The sequence below is a fragment of the Bos grunniens genome, chromosome 9 (assembly GCF_055505025.1).
Source record: "Bos grunniens cultivar Pamir isolate PY7600 chromosome 9, Bosgru_T2T1.0, whole genome shotgun sequence".
NCBI lineage: Eukaryota > Metazoa > Chordata > Mammalia > Artiodactyla > Bovidae > Bos > Bos grunniens.
Window position 1 is genome coordinate 95462387 of NC_141173.1, and position 16822 is coordinate 95479208.

At 45.4% G+C, this 16822-nt stretch overlaps 1 protein-coding gene across 2 annotated transcripts in view; it reads left to right on the forward strand.

Annotated features, from left to right (window-relative positions):
- SNX9 (sorting nexin 9) overlaps positions 1-16083 on the forward strand; it is an 89731-nt gene extending 73648 nt beyond the window's left edge. For both annotated transcript variants that reach the window (XM_086318542.1, XM_086318541.1), the window contains 6 exons: positions 2136-2213; positions 6803-6879; positions 8008-8097; positions 10248-10362; positions 12471-12562; positions 14429-16083. In XM_086318542.1, the coding sequence (XP_086174668.1) occupies positions 2136-2213; positions 6803-6879; positions 8008-8097; positions 10248-10362; positions 12471-12562; positions 14429-14476 (500 nt within the window). In that variant the 3' untranslated portion in view covers positions 14477-16083. The remainder of the gene's footprint in view (positions 1-2135; positions 2214-6802; positions 6880-8007; positions 8098-10247; positions 10363-12470; positions 12563-14428) is intronic.
- Positions 16084-16822: the final 739 nt, after the last annotated feature.

A 16822-nucleotide genomic window follows, 5' to 3' on the forward strand; every position in this document is an offset into this window, starting at 1 on the left:
CGTTCACTTAAATATTTCCAGTTATGCGAGGTTTGTCATCTATGGAAGAGTCATCCTTTCTGCCTGCAGAGAAAGTACCCGTGGTTATTTTTAATCTCAGGATCTTACTTTTTAATAGTCATCCCTTTAGTGAGTTGTGTTTGACTAAAGCTCTAATTTTAGGAAAGCCTGGTGGCGGGTGGTAGCAGAAAGCCCGGGGCCGGGGTCAGCCCCAAGCAGAAGTGCCGCTGTCCGCTCCGCTCTCTGCCTGCTGTGCTGCACCCTCCCTGCCCTCTGTCCACTGGACTGCTTTCCCGTATCCCTAGACCCGGGCCGCTCTGCCGTCCAGCAGCCAAGGAGAGAAGCACAGTCCAGGGTCAGCTGTGGTGGTCACGCCTTGGCTGCTTGTGTGAAGGGTGGCCGAATTGAGTACTTTCAGCAGAAACCTGCAGCCCAACAAAGCCTAAAATGTTTCCTGTCTGGCCCTCTGCAGGAAAAAACCAGGCCTTACAATGGCCCTCCACCATTCACATGATATTTTATATCAACGGAACTGTTGTCATGTACCAGCTGTTCATGCTCAAGGGGCAGACGCCAGGAGTGATAACACTGGCTCCTTTCCCATGGCAGAGAAATACTGAAAATAGAACTGAGCCTGAAAACATGACCTATACAGATGCAGCATCAGAAAACAAAATCTGTTTCAGGCCTTTGGTCACAGGGAATAACTCATGAGCAAAAAAGGGAGTGATACTTCTCTAAAATATAAATGAAATAATTTAATTTTAAAAATAATAACTGTAAATTCAGCTGTTTCCCCTTTTTATTTTTTTCCTCTGCTTTTTTTTTTTTTTAATATTTACAGTCTCTTAGTTTCCCCTTTTTAAAGAAAAATTTAAAGGAGTGAAAATCTTAAAATTTTTAAGGATATCACAAAAATCCAGGATTATGGCTTCTATTAAAGAATCAAATCCCTTATGTCTAACGTCTGGTCAACTCCATGTCCTGTAAAATCCACAGACCAAAATCAGTAAATAGTAATAGCATTAGGCTGCTCTCTTGGGGGCAGGAGGTTGACATGTTTTGTTTAGAATTTGATTCAGCCATAGTTTCTTTCCTCTCACAAAAGAGTTTTTAATCCCCGGTGTAAAGGCCAAAACTGAGTTACAAAAGGGTGAACAATTTATTAACCAAGCTAATGTAATTTGAGTTTGTGTTTCCTGTTTCTTACAGCTTGTAGACCGTTTGTCACATTTCTCTGTCCTGGAATTTTTTTTAAAGAAACATTTGAATCATTTTTCTTTGTTAATAGCATAGTCTTTTCAAATGCAAGTAATGGTTTCTTTTGAAGACAGCAGATGTGTTTCAGGAAACTGTGTACAGATTGCAAATAAAACTAGCCTAAGATACAAAGACTCTTCTCTGGAGAGTTCTCCAGAGTGATCCTAGAAGCCTAGGATTTAGCACTAGAGGAGCATTGCAGATGATTTAATTAATCTTATTATTTATAAGATTAATTATATTAATTAGATTAATATAAGATTATAAGATTAATTATATTAATTAATCTTATTATTATACAGATGAGAAAGCTAAAATCCCTCCTCCCTGGTCCTATGAGGTTCCATTGCTGTTTTTTTCCACACCCCGTTGCTTTTGGTCATGTTTTGGTTTGTAAATAATCACTCATAGGTACATAGCAGAGTGGGAAAAGCAGCGGATTAGGAATAACAGGCACCAGATCCACTTTGTAGCCACGTGACCCCAGCTTTCCTAACCCAGGAAGGGGAGATAGTGCATCTGCATTGATAGAGCAGTGGTTGTGATGATCAAGTTGGTGTTGTGTACACGAAAGGACTCAAACCTAGAAATCATCTTCTAAATGAGCTTCCGGTTCGTTTTGATTTCATTCAGTGAATGAGAGTGTGGGCGCTGGTGGTGGTGGTCATAATAATAGTGTCCACTATTTATTGAACAATTGATTAATTAAAAATTGAAGAAAAATTAATTTCTAAAAACAGTTTGTCTGTATTGATATTCCGTTAAGGAATATAGACTATTTTGAGTCATTTCAGATTTACTATAAAAATACTTTGAGAAAATAGTTGGATCATTTAATTTTGCTCCATTTAGTGAATGACTTTTTTCTCTTTCAGCATTACCCAAGGAATATCAGAAGATAGGGAAGGCCTTGCAGAGCTTAGCCACAGTCTTCAGCTCTAGTGGTTATCAAGGTACATCTTTCTTTATTTGTTCTTTGGGCCCTGGGTGTCTTATCCACACAGACCAGCCTCCTCAGACTCTTGCAGACAATCGATAACTGCAATGAAGCACCACCGTCAGTGATGTTTAAACTGGCTGCACCGCTCCACTGAGGACTTGTGCCACCTCACCTTACTAGTTTTTGAGAAAAGTAGTGGGCGGTAATAGTTGGATTTCCTGGCTAGGTCCTTGCCTTTCCTGTGCTCAGATGCAGCTCTTGTGCTTTAGTGAAGCAGGCGGATGTGGTACATGACACTCTGCCCTGCTGTCATCTCTGCCAAACTCTGAAGCCGGGCCTGACTGTCAGGAGCCAGATCTTATCAGGGACATTTGGAGGGAAAACTCTTGACTGAGTAACAGGTTCATATTGCCTTAGGTCCCTTGCTAACTCATTATTGTTTTCAGCTTATCCCATATTGTATATCTCACTTGTGGTATTTTGAGTTCATTGTGGATTTCCATGGACAACACTTGCAAGTTAGCGGTTTTCTTTTATATCTTGGTTTGTTTTCTTAATTTGGCATATGGAGCTGGTAGGAAGTAAAAGTATTTGCCAGGTGAGTGGCACCTATTCAATTTGAGGACGTCCTATTGCTTACAGAAATGATAGGCTTGGTACTGTCACCGTGCCATTATTCTGATATCCAGGGAGGGTAGGTCTTTGGAGGTCAATGTCTGAGTATTTCCAGGTATAAGAAATTAGTCTTTTACCAAAAAGTAAGACCTGTGACTCCCATATTTGAATATTTTTTGTTGGCTTGGCTGAATTGTGTCTTTCAGTTAAAACTTTTAGCTTGGGCAGGAGTTTTGAGGTGGTCTGGCCCCCATTTTTTAGATGAGGAACCCAAGGTCTGGGAAGATAAGCATCTTGTGGCCAAGAGACCCCAAAAAGGTGCTCAACATCGTGAATTAGAGAAATGCAAATCAAAACTGCAGTGAGGTATCACACCACTCAGAATGGCCATCATCAAAAAGTATGCAAATAATAAATGCTGGAGAAGGTGTGGAGAATAGGGAGCCCTCCTACACTGTTGGTGGGAATTTAAATTGATGCATCCGCTATGGAGAACAGTATCAGATCAGATCAGTCACTCAGTCACGTCCGACTCTTTGCAACCCCATGAATCGTAGCACACCAGGCCTCCCTGTCCATCACCAACTCCCGGAGTTCACCCAGACTCACATCCATCGAGTCAGTGATGCCATCCAGCCATCTCATCCCCTGTCGTCCCCTTCTCCTCCTGCCCCCAATCCCTCCCAGCATCAGAGTCTTTTCCAATGACTCAAGTCTTTGCCTGAGGTGGCCAAAGTACTGGAGTTTCAGCTTTAGCATCATTCCTTCCAAAGAAATCCCAGGGCTGATCTCCTTCAGAATGGACTGGTTGGATCTCCTTGCAGTCCAAGGGACTCTCAAGAGTCTTCTCCAGCACCACAGTTTAAAAGCATCAATTCTTCAGTGCTCAGCTTTCTTCACAGTCCAACTCTCACATCCATACATGACCACTGGAAAAACCATAGTCTTGACTAGACGAACCTTCGTTGGCAAACTAATGTCTCTGCTTTTGAATATGCTATCTAGGTTGGTCATAACTTTCCTTCCAAGGAGTAAGCGTCTTTTAATTTCATGACTGCAGTCACTATCTGTAGTGATTTTGGAGCCCAGAAAAATAAAGTCTGACACTGTTTCCACTGTTTCCCCATCTATTTCCCATGAAGTGGTGGGACCGGATGCCATGATCTTCATTTTCTGAATGTTGAGCTTTAAGCCAACTTTTTCACTCTCCACTTTCACTTTCATCAGGAGGCTTTTGAGTTCCTCTCCACTTTCTGCCATAAGGGTGGTGTCATCCGCATATCTGAGGTGATTGATATTTCTCCCAGCAATCTTGATTCCAGTTTGTGTTTCTTCGAGTCCAGCGTTTCTCATGATGTACTCTGCATATAAGTTAAATAAGCAGGGTGACAATATACAGCCTTGATGAACTCCTTTTCCTATTTGGAACCAGTCTGTTGTTCCATGTCCAGTTCTAACTGTTGCTTCCTGACCTGCATACAAATTTCTCAAGAGGCAGGTCAGGTGGTCTGGTATTCCCATCTCTTTCAGAATTTTCCACAGTTTATTGTGATCCACACAATAAGGCTTTGGTTTAAAGCAGAAATAGATGTTTTTCTGGAACTCTCTTACTTTTCCCATGATCCAGTGGATGTTGGCAATTTGATTTCTGGTTCCTCTGCCTTTTCTAAAACCAGCTTGAACATCAGGAAGTTCACGGTTCACATATTGCTGAAGCCTGGTTTGGAGAATTTTGAGCATTACTTTACTAGCATGTGAGATGAGTGCAATTGTGCGGTAGTTTGAGCATTCTTTGGCATTGCCTTTCTTTGGGATTGGAATGAAAACTGACCTTTTCCAGTCCTGTGGCCACTGCTGAGTTTTCCCAATTTGCTGGCATATTGAGTGCAGCACTTTCACAGCATCATCTTTCAGGATTTGGAATAGCTCAACTGGAATTCCATCACCTCCACTAGCTTTGTTTGTAGTGATGCTTTCTAAGGCCCACTTGATTTCACATTCCAGGATGTCTGGCTCTAGGTGAGTGATCACACCATCGTGATTATCTGGGTCGTGAAGATCTTTTTTGTACAGTTCTTCTGTGTATTCTTGCCATCTCTTCTTAGTATCTTCTGCTTCTGTTAGGTCCATACCATTTCTGTGGACGTAACAGAAATGGAGAACAGTATGGGGGTTCCTTAAAAAAACTAAATATAGAGCTGCCATATGATCCAGCAATCCCATTCCTGGGCATGTATCTGAAAATTATGAAAAGGTGAAACTTCTAATTCAAAGAGGTACAGGCACCCCTTCATAGTGTTCATAGCAGCCCTTTTTACAATAGCCAAGACATAGAAGCAACTAAATGTCCATCAACAGATGAATGGATAAAGAGGATGTGGTATTTATATAAATGGAATATTACTCAGCCATAAAAAAGAATGAAATGATGCCATTTTCAGCAACATGGATGGGCCTAGAGATTATGATACTAAGTGAAGTCAGAGAAGGACAAATATATGATCCCATTTACACGTGGAATCTAAAAATGTGGTAAAATTGAACTTATTTACAAAACAGAAACAGACTCACACACATGGGGGAAAAAAAACTTAGTTACCAAAGGGGAAAGGTGGGGAGATAAGTTAGAAATTTGGAATTAACAGATACACACTTGGCTTTGTTCACTGAAAAGGCCTAGAAATAGTTATCAAGTCCAAGCACTCCCAGCATCACCCACATGGCGATTTCAAAACATTGTTTCCCTGAAATAATCCAGAGCTGGGAGGGAAAGAACTCTGATGCCAATCTGAAGAACCTTCCACTGTCCTATGGAGCAAAAATTTGAGCTTAGTGAAGATAATGATTGCTGTGAAACTAAGCTGCTGCTGCTGCTACTGCTACTGCTGCTAAGTTGCGTCAGTCGTGTCCAACTCTGCGACCCCATAGACGGCAGCCCACCAGGCTCCCCTGTCCCTGGTATTCTCCAGGCAAGAACACTGGCGTGGGTTGCCATTTCCTTCTCCAATGCATGAAAATGAAAAGTGAAAGTCACTCAGTTGTGTCCGACTCCTAGCGACCCCATGGACTGCAGCCCACCACGCTCCTCTGTCCATGAGATTTTCCAGGCAAGAGTACTGGAGTAGGGTGCCATTGCCTTCTCCCGTGAAACTAAGCATATCAACTTTAATCCAGACTTGCGATGATATTCTTAAAAAGTTAATCTCAGTCACCTTTGGAGGATGGAATAGAATCAACTTAAATTCTGAAAACTGTAAAAAGAAGGAAGCATTTAACCTGTTCTTCCTGTCCCTATATACCTCAAGGTAACGAAAAAGCTGATTAAGTTTGTCTTTATAAACGTATTTCAGCTAATAAAGAAGCAGTGACAGAAGTAGTGTAGCACCAATTTGCAAACCTAAAATACCAAATAAATACTAAAATGAAAGATCTAGGCAATACAGGAAACAGAGGACTCTGTGGTCACCACCGAGACTCACTCAACAGAACCCGATGTGGGACCAAGGTACACAGCCTGGTTTCGTCAACACGTCCCCAAAAGAAATTTGCCAGAAAAACACACAGAGGAGAAAGAACCTCTGTAGGAAGCATGTCAGCTCTGTGCCGCGTGGACGGCCTTTGCATCCTGACTCAAGCAGCCAGCTTGGTTGGAGACACCAGGCAGCTGCACACTGGCTGGACGGTTTATATCAGGACCAGTGGTCGTTTCTTAGGTGTGAGATTGGGGTTGTCTCTATTTCTTAAAGAAGCCTTGTCTTTTAGGTAAAATGTATGGATGAAGTGTTAAATGACCAGTAAAAGGGAGAGGAAGGGAGGGGACTGAAAGATTGGACATAGGCTGTTAGTTGGGAAGTCAGGTGATGGGTAGATGAGGATTCATTCTACTGTTGTATAGTTTGCAAAGTTTGAAGTTTGCTATAATAAAATTTTAGAAGTAATGAAAAGGAACTGTAAGTTATAACACTCATACAATGTCTTAATTCTCAGGTGAAACAGATCTCAATGACGCGATAACTGAAGCAGGAAAGACTTACGAAGAAATTGCCAGCCTTGTGGCAGAACAGGTATATTAACGTAGCCACATGGTTCCAGTTAAGATTTTATGCTACCTAATCCACATGTTTTATTTAAAACCTGTTTTAAGACAAGCTTTCCAAATGGCTGTTCTCTTCTGTCCCTATGCATCTTTATTAATTACACCAAGTAGTAGCATTTCATAGGCCAAGCTAAAGTAATGGATAATTCATCTTCAGGAAGACTCAATAGCTCCCAGTGCCAATGGTCTGGATCCATCTCAGCCACCAGGGGATTAGAACGTACAGGGAAGAGCTTCACTCTGGTCCCTGTTTGGAGTCTTGCTCAGCCTCCAGAGCAGGGGTTTCCTGGTCTGTAGATAGCGATGGAAGCACCTGCCTGGGAGTGGTCTGAGGATCAACAGCTAATAAAGAGAAAGCCCTGGTCAGGTTCCTGGCAGGCAGCAGATATCGTTGTGGCCACCTGGCTTTTATTGGAGTCTTTAGTAGCCTGATTTCAGTTATGTTTATAGATAACAGATAATGTTTTCTTAAGGGGACTAACCATTGAGGTTGTTTCAATCCCTTAAATTAAAAAAAATTTTTTTCTTTGCAGATGACAACTTGAAATATATATTTGAAATATATTTGAATACCCATACATTCATGTGGTCATTAACTATTCTCCTGATACTTGTAAAAAAAAAAAAAGGTTAATTTTTAGAATCATGCACACCAAAACTTTAAATATTATCACAGAAAAATGGAAAAATTTATAGTTGCCACTTTTAATGATTACCAGATTTTTAGCAATTTTTTTATTTTCTGCTAAAATTTATACACTAAGCTATAACATCTTATTTGCCTCTGTGTAAACATACAGTGTTAACTAGTTTTTTTAAATTTTGTTCACAGTGTTGTCTTTTGGGCCAGTTCAAAATAGCTAATTTTACCAACCAACCCAAAAATGCACAGTTTTATCATTTTTTCACAGCCTACAATGACAGTATATAGTTCTTGGGGATTATTTTCTTATAGGAGAACTAGGCTGACTACTTCACACTCAGTAACTTTGTGTCATGCCCAGCAGATTCGGCTGATACAGCCCTTAAATGTAACCGTTTTCTCTTTGATTGTCTGAATTCTTCCACCAATAATAGCCAATCTTTCTTGTTACAGCCAAAGAAAGATCTCCATTTCCTGATGGAATGTAATCATGAATATAAAGGCTTCCTTGGCTGCTTCCCTGACATTCTTGGCGCTCACAAGGTAACTTGATCCTAGGCGTTCACAGACGAGGTCCCAGCTGAAGCAGGACCCAGGTGCAGGGCCACCTGCGGGAGCTTCACCACACACCCACACACACAACACGCATGCACACACACACAGACACGCACACTCACACCCTCACACTCCCCCACACACACCCCCCCCCCCACAAACCCGCACACACACACAGACACGCACACTCACACCCTCACACTCCCCCACACACACCCCCCCCCCACAAACCCACACACAGACACACACCCACATACCCCCACCCCCCCCCACTCACACACCCACACCCCTCACACACAGACACACGCACACACTCCCCACACACACACCCACACACACACACCCCCCACACACACAGACACGCACACACACACCCACACACACGCGCGCACGTGCACACATCCCTCACACACACACCCACACATGCACACAGACACACATACACCCCACACACATATCCACACACGCACACACGTGCACACAGATGCACACAGATGCACGCAGACACACCCCACACAGACACACACACCCCACACACACACACACCCCACACACACACCCCCCACACACACATGCACGCACACACACACACTCCACACACACACACCCCACACACACATACCCCACACACACACGCACGCGCACACACCCACACACTCCACACACACACCCACACACCCACCCCCGTTAGGAGCTCCTCTCCAAAACCAGTCAGAGTGGCTCTGCGGGCTGACGTCGTGCAGTCCTGTCACATTTAGATGCCTGAGTGGTTGTTGAGTGTCTTCTGTCCTGGAGAAAGGTTATTTGGAGGAAACTAAAAGGATGATAGATGTTCCTTTATGGACACACTTAGGTTGCAGCGTGGTAATCATGGTGTCTGGTGTGAAGTCAGTGTCAGGCATGGTTCTTAGCCTCACCAGGAGCCCTCCCTGCACACTGCGTGGGCAGGTCCTCCCAGGGCCTTTCCTGTCCAGGCGAAATCAGATGTCCTGTCCCCGAGCCTGACAGTCTCTCCCAATTACGACCAGAACGGTCAATGTCGATTTTATTTGTTTACGTTGATAGAAAGGAAACTATATAGTTCCCATCATAAAGGTGCTTTTTTAAAACTAAAGATCGATTTGGAGTGTCCTCGGATTTTGATTCTGGTTCATTTTTCTCTTTCAAACCTCATTACTGTGGGTTGTACTCTAGGGTATTGTGATGTGCTTGGGTTTATTTTGAAACATTGTTTTTGTTTTCTTTGGATATATACCCACAGGTGGAACTGCTGGGAGAGTAGATCTTAAAAATTCTCATCACAGGAAAAAACTAGTTTATAACTCACTGAGGTGATGGATCTTAAAACTTATGGTAGTAATCATCTTGCATTATACACATGTCTCAAATTCGTTATGTTGTACACCTTAAACTAATGTTATCTGTCAGGTACCTTGCTGTAAATGGGGTGGGTGGGAATAAAAAAATAAAATTAAAATCTCAGAAAAAAAAACCTCAGAGCAGTTAGCTTGTTGTAGGAGTTTGTGCCTGCCTTGAGAGTTCTAGGTGGGGAACCTGATTTATACACAGGCGTAGAGTTCTTCCCACACAGCGCCCGTGAGCCGTGTGATGACATGAGTGTGGGAAATGTTTGCAACGTTTACAGCTGTTTCCACCTCAGTGTTAATTTGAAGTTAGTCCAGAGCTTCTTATAGAAATCACAGTAAAGCTTATGATCAGCACAGCGAGGCACCAGCTTATGAAATACTCTGCAAGTGTACCCAGGCACATACCCTCGACTGTCCCAGATCAAATGACTTCCTAAAGCTAGTGCCTGTTTTCCAATCATGTACCGCTCTCACTTGACAATGACTTACTCATATTACAGATAAGGAGTGCTGTTTAGTTTTCAGCCTTGTTGTAGCATAAAAGTGTAGGTTTCAGCTCAGCTGTATTTTACGGAAATAGCAGCATTTTTGTTTCCAAGCGACTTACAGGAAGTTACAGTGAGATGCGTTCCTCATGTTCTCATTTTGTGGGGACATTTTCCTATTCAGTAGCAAGACAATTGTAGACTGTATTGGCTTTGTTACATTTTAAGCTAACGACTGATCCTTGAGATTTGTTCTGTGAACGCCACCGCATCTTGTATTTCACAGGGAGCAATAGAAAAAGTGAAGGAAAGTGATAAACTGGTCGCAACCAGCAAGATCACCCCCCAGGACAAGCAGAACATGGTGAAGCGCGTCGGCACGATGTCTTACGCTTTGCAAGGTAAGAACGGTGAGGTCTCTGTGTAGCTAGTGGAGATTGTTTTCCAAGAAAATTTCCTATTTTCCTTGCTGGAGAGAAATTCCAGTATGAACAGCAGTTAAGTTAATAAGAACTGATTCAAAATATCTTCCTAAGCCTGTTGTTTGTGGGATCCCAGTGTTAAAAGCTGTAATATTTATATTTAGTTTTTCATGCATTTACCTGACGTAACTACAAACGGCAACGTGATTAAACCTGTACGTTTCTATTTCTTCTTGGAGACCCTGAAGATTCCTTTCATAACCTTTAATAGCAGGTCCTATCCAGACTAGATTCCCGAATCCAGCTCTTAGCAGCATGTAACCTGCAGGCCCCAAGACTATAGAATGAGAAGGGAGTTTGGACATAGCATTTTTGGCATGGTTTGACTGTTACTAAAAAGAAAATACTAATTTTTCCAGCAGATAGGAGTAGTGAATGGATTTTTCATGTTTTGGCGGATGGATGGAATACATGGGCCAAGGAGGGAGTGGAAGGATGTTCTAGTAGGAACAAAGCACACAAAACAAAATGGGACCAGATGATGTCCTTGGTCTTTGGGAATAAAACACATTTGCAGGTTATCGGGAGGAGAAGGCAATGGCACCCCACTCCAGTACTCTTGCCTGGAAAATCCCATGGACGGAGGAGCCTGGTAGGCTGCAGTCCATGGGGTCGCACAGAGTTGGACACGACTGAGCGACTCACTTTCACTTTTCACTTTCATGCATTGGAGAAGGAAATGGCAACTCACTCCAGTGTTCTTGCCTGGAGAATCCCAGGGACGGAGGAGCCTGTTGGGCTGCCGTCTATGGGGTCGCGCAGAGTCGGACATGACTGAAGCGACTTAGCAGCAGCAGCAGCAGGTTATCGGGGGAGACTTTGGAGATTCTGGGAGGCCTCAAAAGCTAGGCAGAAGAGTCTAGACTTGCTGTGGGCGTTAGGAAGCCATGAAAAGGTTTTGATGGAAAAACAAACAGAAAAAATGCTGCTCAAGGAAGAGGATTTGCTCGTGACGGAGGTGGGGGCGCAGATTGGGGGCTGATGTTAGACAGCCCAGCCGGAGACCTGGCTCCTACTCTCTGAGGCTTTTGAGGACCCAAAGAAGATGAGGTGCTGGGGGAGAGAATGAGGGTACTTATGGGCTTTTCCAAAGGATCCTCAGGACTAGGGAGGAAGTAGGAGAAGGGAAGAATGAATGTGTGAAAGGTTTCCAGAATGAGAGCAGTTCAGGGCAGAGACAGGCCTGAGTGAAGCTGGGGGCTTGGAAGGGTTTTGAATGGGAAAGTTCTCTTGACCTTTTGTTTGGAGTTATCCAAACACACGAATGAAAGCGTTGTACAACTTCAGATAACAACCTAAAACAACAGTGAGCTTTTTACAGGAATTTATGCCAGCAGCAGTTGGCTTTGCAGGTGTGGCGTGTAGGGAAAAGGCAGAGGTCATATGGGGCCTGATAAGGAAGCCCTCTCCGATGTTGGGGATGGGATGGGGGTGGCACTGAGAGGCAGAGCTGGAGAAGGGGTTCATTTGCTGAGTCGAGACATCCAGCAAACACAAAGGATGGGCATCCGACCCTCTGCCTGGGAGGAGGCCGAGTTCTGCCAGTGCTGGTGCTCGGCAGCATCAGGCATCAGCTGCCCTGAAGAGGGCCTTCCTCAAGTCTCACTGCCTGCCCAGCCTTTCAGAGGTGCCTGAGGAAGCCTGCAGCCTGGGCAGTCACTGCAGCAGAGGTGGTGGTGCCCAGCGGGCACCTCGCGAGGGCCTCTGTGAACAGACTTGACATTCTGGACTGAGGTCGTCGGTAGCCAGTGGGCCCAAGTCAGTTTCCTGCTCAAACGAGCCGTCATTTGGGTGATCGTGTTGGGCTTTAGAAGATTTAACATGCAAATCGACAGTAATCGTCCGTTTACGGAAAAGTGTTTTTGCCGTTACCCACTCAAATTGTTTTTCTAGCCTCTTTATAGCATTTTTGTCAGGAACTGGCACAGGCCAGCCTGGCTGATGATGAATCATAACTGGGCCAGAGACACAGCTGTGTTTGTTTGCAGTCCAGGGGGCACTGACCGATGTCTTGCTCTTGGTTGCAGCCGAGATGAATCACTTCCACAGTAACCGGATCTACGACTACAACAGTGTCATCCGCCTGTACCTGGAGCAGCAGGCGCAGTTCTACGAGACGGTGAGTCGGCCTGTCCCCCGGGCTCCCCATGCACTGCCAGGGCTCCCTGTGAAGCTCGTGCTCCTGTGGTTTTTAACCCTAACTAATGAGCTAACTAACGGGCATCCCTGGTGGCTCAGAGGGTAAAGTGTCTGCCTGCAATATGGGAGACCCCAGTTTGATCCCCGGGTCCAGAAGATCCTCTGGAGAAGGAAATGGCAACCCACTCCAGTGTTCTTGCCTGGAGAATCAAATGGACAGAGGAGCCTGGTAAGCTACAGTCCATGGAATTTCAGAGAGTCACACACAACTGAGCAACTTCACTTCTCAGTAAGCCAAAGGAGGCTGAATACTGAGCAGGGACTTTTTTCCCAATCTCTTTTAACCGTATCTGCGTTTTCCTTTTGAAGAACACTGGGCTAAAGAGGGCATTGTTTTTTTCAAGAAGGAAGGGTGTGGGATGCTGGTGGTGAGCCCCCGAGAAGCCCCTGTTGTGTGGTGCCCACCACTCCCTGCACAGGGACGCTGTGAGATGAGGTCACCCTGCCGGCTCAGCTGGGGCAGGCGCCTGGCACCGCGCGGGACGCACAGGCCGGCTTTGTGTGTGAGCGGGGGTTTCGCAGTGTGCCAGAGGGATTTCCAAAGGGAAACCAAAGCAAGAGGGGGAGTGAAGCCTCAGATGGTCCCATTCAGGAACCGGTAGTGAAAATGTAGATGTTCACACCTTTGCAGAGAAATTTGGTTATTTATCAGGGTGTACAGAAAACAAAGATCTAGCCCATAAATGGAAACCCAGACCTCAAAGACAAGTTCTGTAACTTATCACGATTGACCGCAGGTTGGCCGCCATGTTTCTTACTAAGTTTTCCACTGTTTCCATGGTGTCATCTCCTGTACGTTCAGGGATCAGCAAGCTCCAGACTCACGTCCACACACGCGTCCTCTTGTCTGTGGGTGGGCACTGCCACTCCCGTATCTGCCGCATGGGTTCTTGGAAGGGAGCCGTGGCTCATGTGCTTCATGCATACTGTCCATGTGTGGTGGAAACAGATGGTTTCAGAGACAAGCTGAAGGTACAGCCTGTCTCCACACTGCAGCAGCAGCAGAGCCTGTCTCAGAAGGTCACAGGTGTCCGGGAAGGCAGGGGAGTCTGGGCCCAGCACGGAGATCGGATCCCGGGAGGACAGGCTGGTCTAGAAATGACGCCGCGTGGTTGGAAGGAGCTGGGTTTCCTTTGAGCCGTGCACCGCCGCCAGCAGTCCCATCTGGGAATTTAGGAAGGTCTCTCCACTGCCAGGTGGCGCTGGTCGATGCAGGAGACGTAAGAGACATGAGTTTGACTCCTGTGTCAAGAAGATCCCCTGGAGAAGGAAATGGCAACCCACTCCAGTATTCTTCCTTAGAGAATCTCATGGACAGAGGAGCCTGGCAGGTTACGGTCCATAAGGTTGTGAAGAGTTGGACACAACTGAAGCGACTTAGCACGCACTCCACTGCCCAGACACTTTCACTTTTATAGGGCTTTCCTGGTGGCTCAGACAGTAAAGAATCTGCCTGCAATGCAGGAGACCTGGGTTTGATCCCTGGGTCAGGAAGATCCCCTGGAGAAGGGAATGGCTACACACTCCAGTGTTCTTGCCTGGAGAATCCCATGGACAGAAGAGCCTGGCAGGCTACAGTCCATGGGGTCACAAAGAGTCGGACACAACTGAGTAACTAACACTTTCGCTTTCCACTGCTCAGAGGCTGAGCTGGGGCTGGGAGGGACTGGGAGCGTCTAACAGTGACAGGATTTGAAATGTGTGGAGTGTTTGAGAAGAGATGGAAGTAATAGAGAAGCACAGGGTCATGAGGGGAGACATCTCACGCTGTTCTGTTTCTCACCAGATTGCGCAAAAGCTGAGGCAGGCCCTCGGCCGCTTCCCGGTGATGTAGGACAGGTGGAGTGAACGTGGAGAAACGCCGAAGTGCTTCCTTCTGACTTGGGACAACGCAATTGGATTTTTTTTTCCACCATCGTCCAAAAAGAAACAAAAAGAAAACCAAAAAAAAGAGAGACTTGGAAAAAAAACTTCATTTCCTTTATTAAGCGCCTAAATGCATCAGTTTTTTAGGAATAGTCTTTCATTCATCTCCAGATCCATTATTTAAACCAACGGAAATGGTCTATTTTGGGAAAGTACTGAAAGTTACCAGAATTTTAATGTAAAATTAGGGATTTGCCCCCCTAATATTTTACATAAAATTGTAATTTATGAGTCAGCCGCAGTTCTCCTGTTGCCGCCCAACGTCAGATAATTACTAATTGCTTTCTTAAAAAATGCAAAATATGCCAGAGTAAAAAACATAATATGTTTGTATATTTTTATAACTTCTTTCCACCCTTTGAGAGTCATATCTATTTAGGAAACTCTGCATGCCTTCCACTGAGATGTTTATAACTCGGACACTCAGTTTTCTCTACAGAGGAAGCAGGCAGGGGCTCCCGCGGCTCCTGCCCCTCATGTGGCCCTGCCACACGTGTCCCTCCAGAGGACCGGCTCGGCGGAACCCCGGGATCAGAGCCCCCATGCCTACCGCCCGAAAGTGCCGTCTGCCTCGCAGTCCCTCCTGAGCCCGGGTGAGGCTGGAAGGATTCACCCCCAGAAAGCCCCAGGGTCTGGGGGGGAGGCGCTCTGGCTCGGTTCCCGGGGAAGGAGCAGCCACGTCTCTGTGGGCAAGCACTCCTCCCAGGCTCTCTGTTGGCCTCGCAGTCTCGAGTTGCTCAAGGAGGCGTCGTGAGAAGTGCTGGGGAAAGTGTGATTTTGCCACTTGATTTGGATTTTAGACTAGCGGGCCGGTGGAGGTTATTATCTGAAACGATGAAGCACAGGTGAGCAAGCCTCGCCCGGCCCCACCAGATGGGAAGGTTTTAAGGGGCTGAGGAGGGTGCTAAGTCACGTGACACGCGGCCCTCCCCAGGCTTTTACGTGCGAGAAGAAGAAGTTGAGGGCGATGCTCTTTCTGACTGTGTCCTGAACTTCAGACAGAATTTTGTCATCACTCGTACTTCACTTAATGGCATAAAGCAAAACAGGGTCTTGGCGAACCGTCAGCTTTAACCTTGGATGCTCGCAGACATGGTCTCAGCCCCGCAGACCTCGCCACCCTCCACGGCTGCCTTACGCACCCTCTCACACCACTCTCCCTCTTCTGACCTGATAGTCATGTGATAGGAATTGAAAGTTTTGGGCCAGCACAAACAAAGTGAAACCAAAAAATAAATAGAAGAGGAAAGCAAATGAACACGAATATGAGAACTTCTTGTTCTTCAATATCACGGGTTATTTTTTGTTGTTAGTGTTTTATAAGTAATTTTCCCTACTTGATTTTTCTTTTATAAAATCTCATAGAACAGTGTTTATGATACAGCCATTTAATATATGTACAAATTGTAAAGAATATGTATAAATGTTTTACACAAATGCAAGGTCATGTAGAAGCCAACATATAAATAAATTGTTAAAACTGTACAGTAAATTCTCAAGCACTTTTTCTAAACACTTTCTGGTGTTTTTGTGTGATTTTTTTTTTTTGATCATTCTTTCATGTTGCCAGCTGCTGAAGAGCGTCTGGTAATGAGTTTTGCCCCAGAACTTATTTCTCCTAACACGAATTAATAATGCTAATTGCTTAAATGAGCATTATCAATCCAGGAAGCATGTCATAGTCACCTGGTGAGGCAGTAAGAACAAATACCGATGCCCAGTGTGTTAGGGTTCTCCAGGGAAACAGAACCTACAGGGAGGGTGTGTGTTCATCCCTTAAGAGAGGTTTCCTCCTCTTGATACCCCACGTCTTCTCTGGCATACATCCCGTCACCTTGTCCTTCCAGCGTGTCCAGGGATAGGCTGTGGTGCTGCAGCTGTCCACTAGGGGTCAGTATCTGCACGTCGGGCGGGACCCTGGGTAAACCCCTGCACAGACTTCTCTTCCTCTGTGGCTCCTGGTGGAGCTCCCCGTGGCCCATAGATGCGGGCAGGAGGAGGAGGCAGTGTCGTGGGTGGGGGGCCTTGGGTTTGGGCCATGGCCTCATGTAACGTGAGCCTTCAGCGCTGTTTCCATTCAGTGAGGGAGCGCCGCTGTGCACACTCGGCCTTAAGGCTGGTGGTCAGGTAACACCCCGTCCTGATGGGCAGCTCAGGTCTCATGTTGACTTGCTGGCCCATGCTTAAGTGTTCCGTCTGTTTCAGGCCAAAAGCTATTTCTCAGAAGGAGAGTCGTTGTCTGTGGAGGATGGCC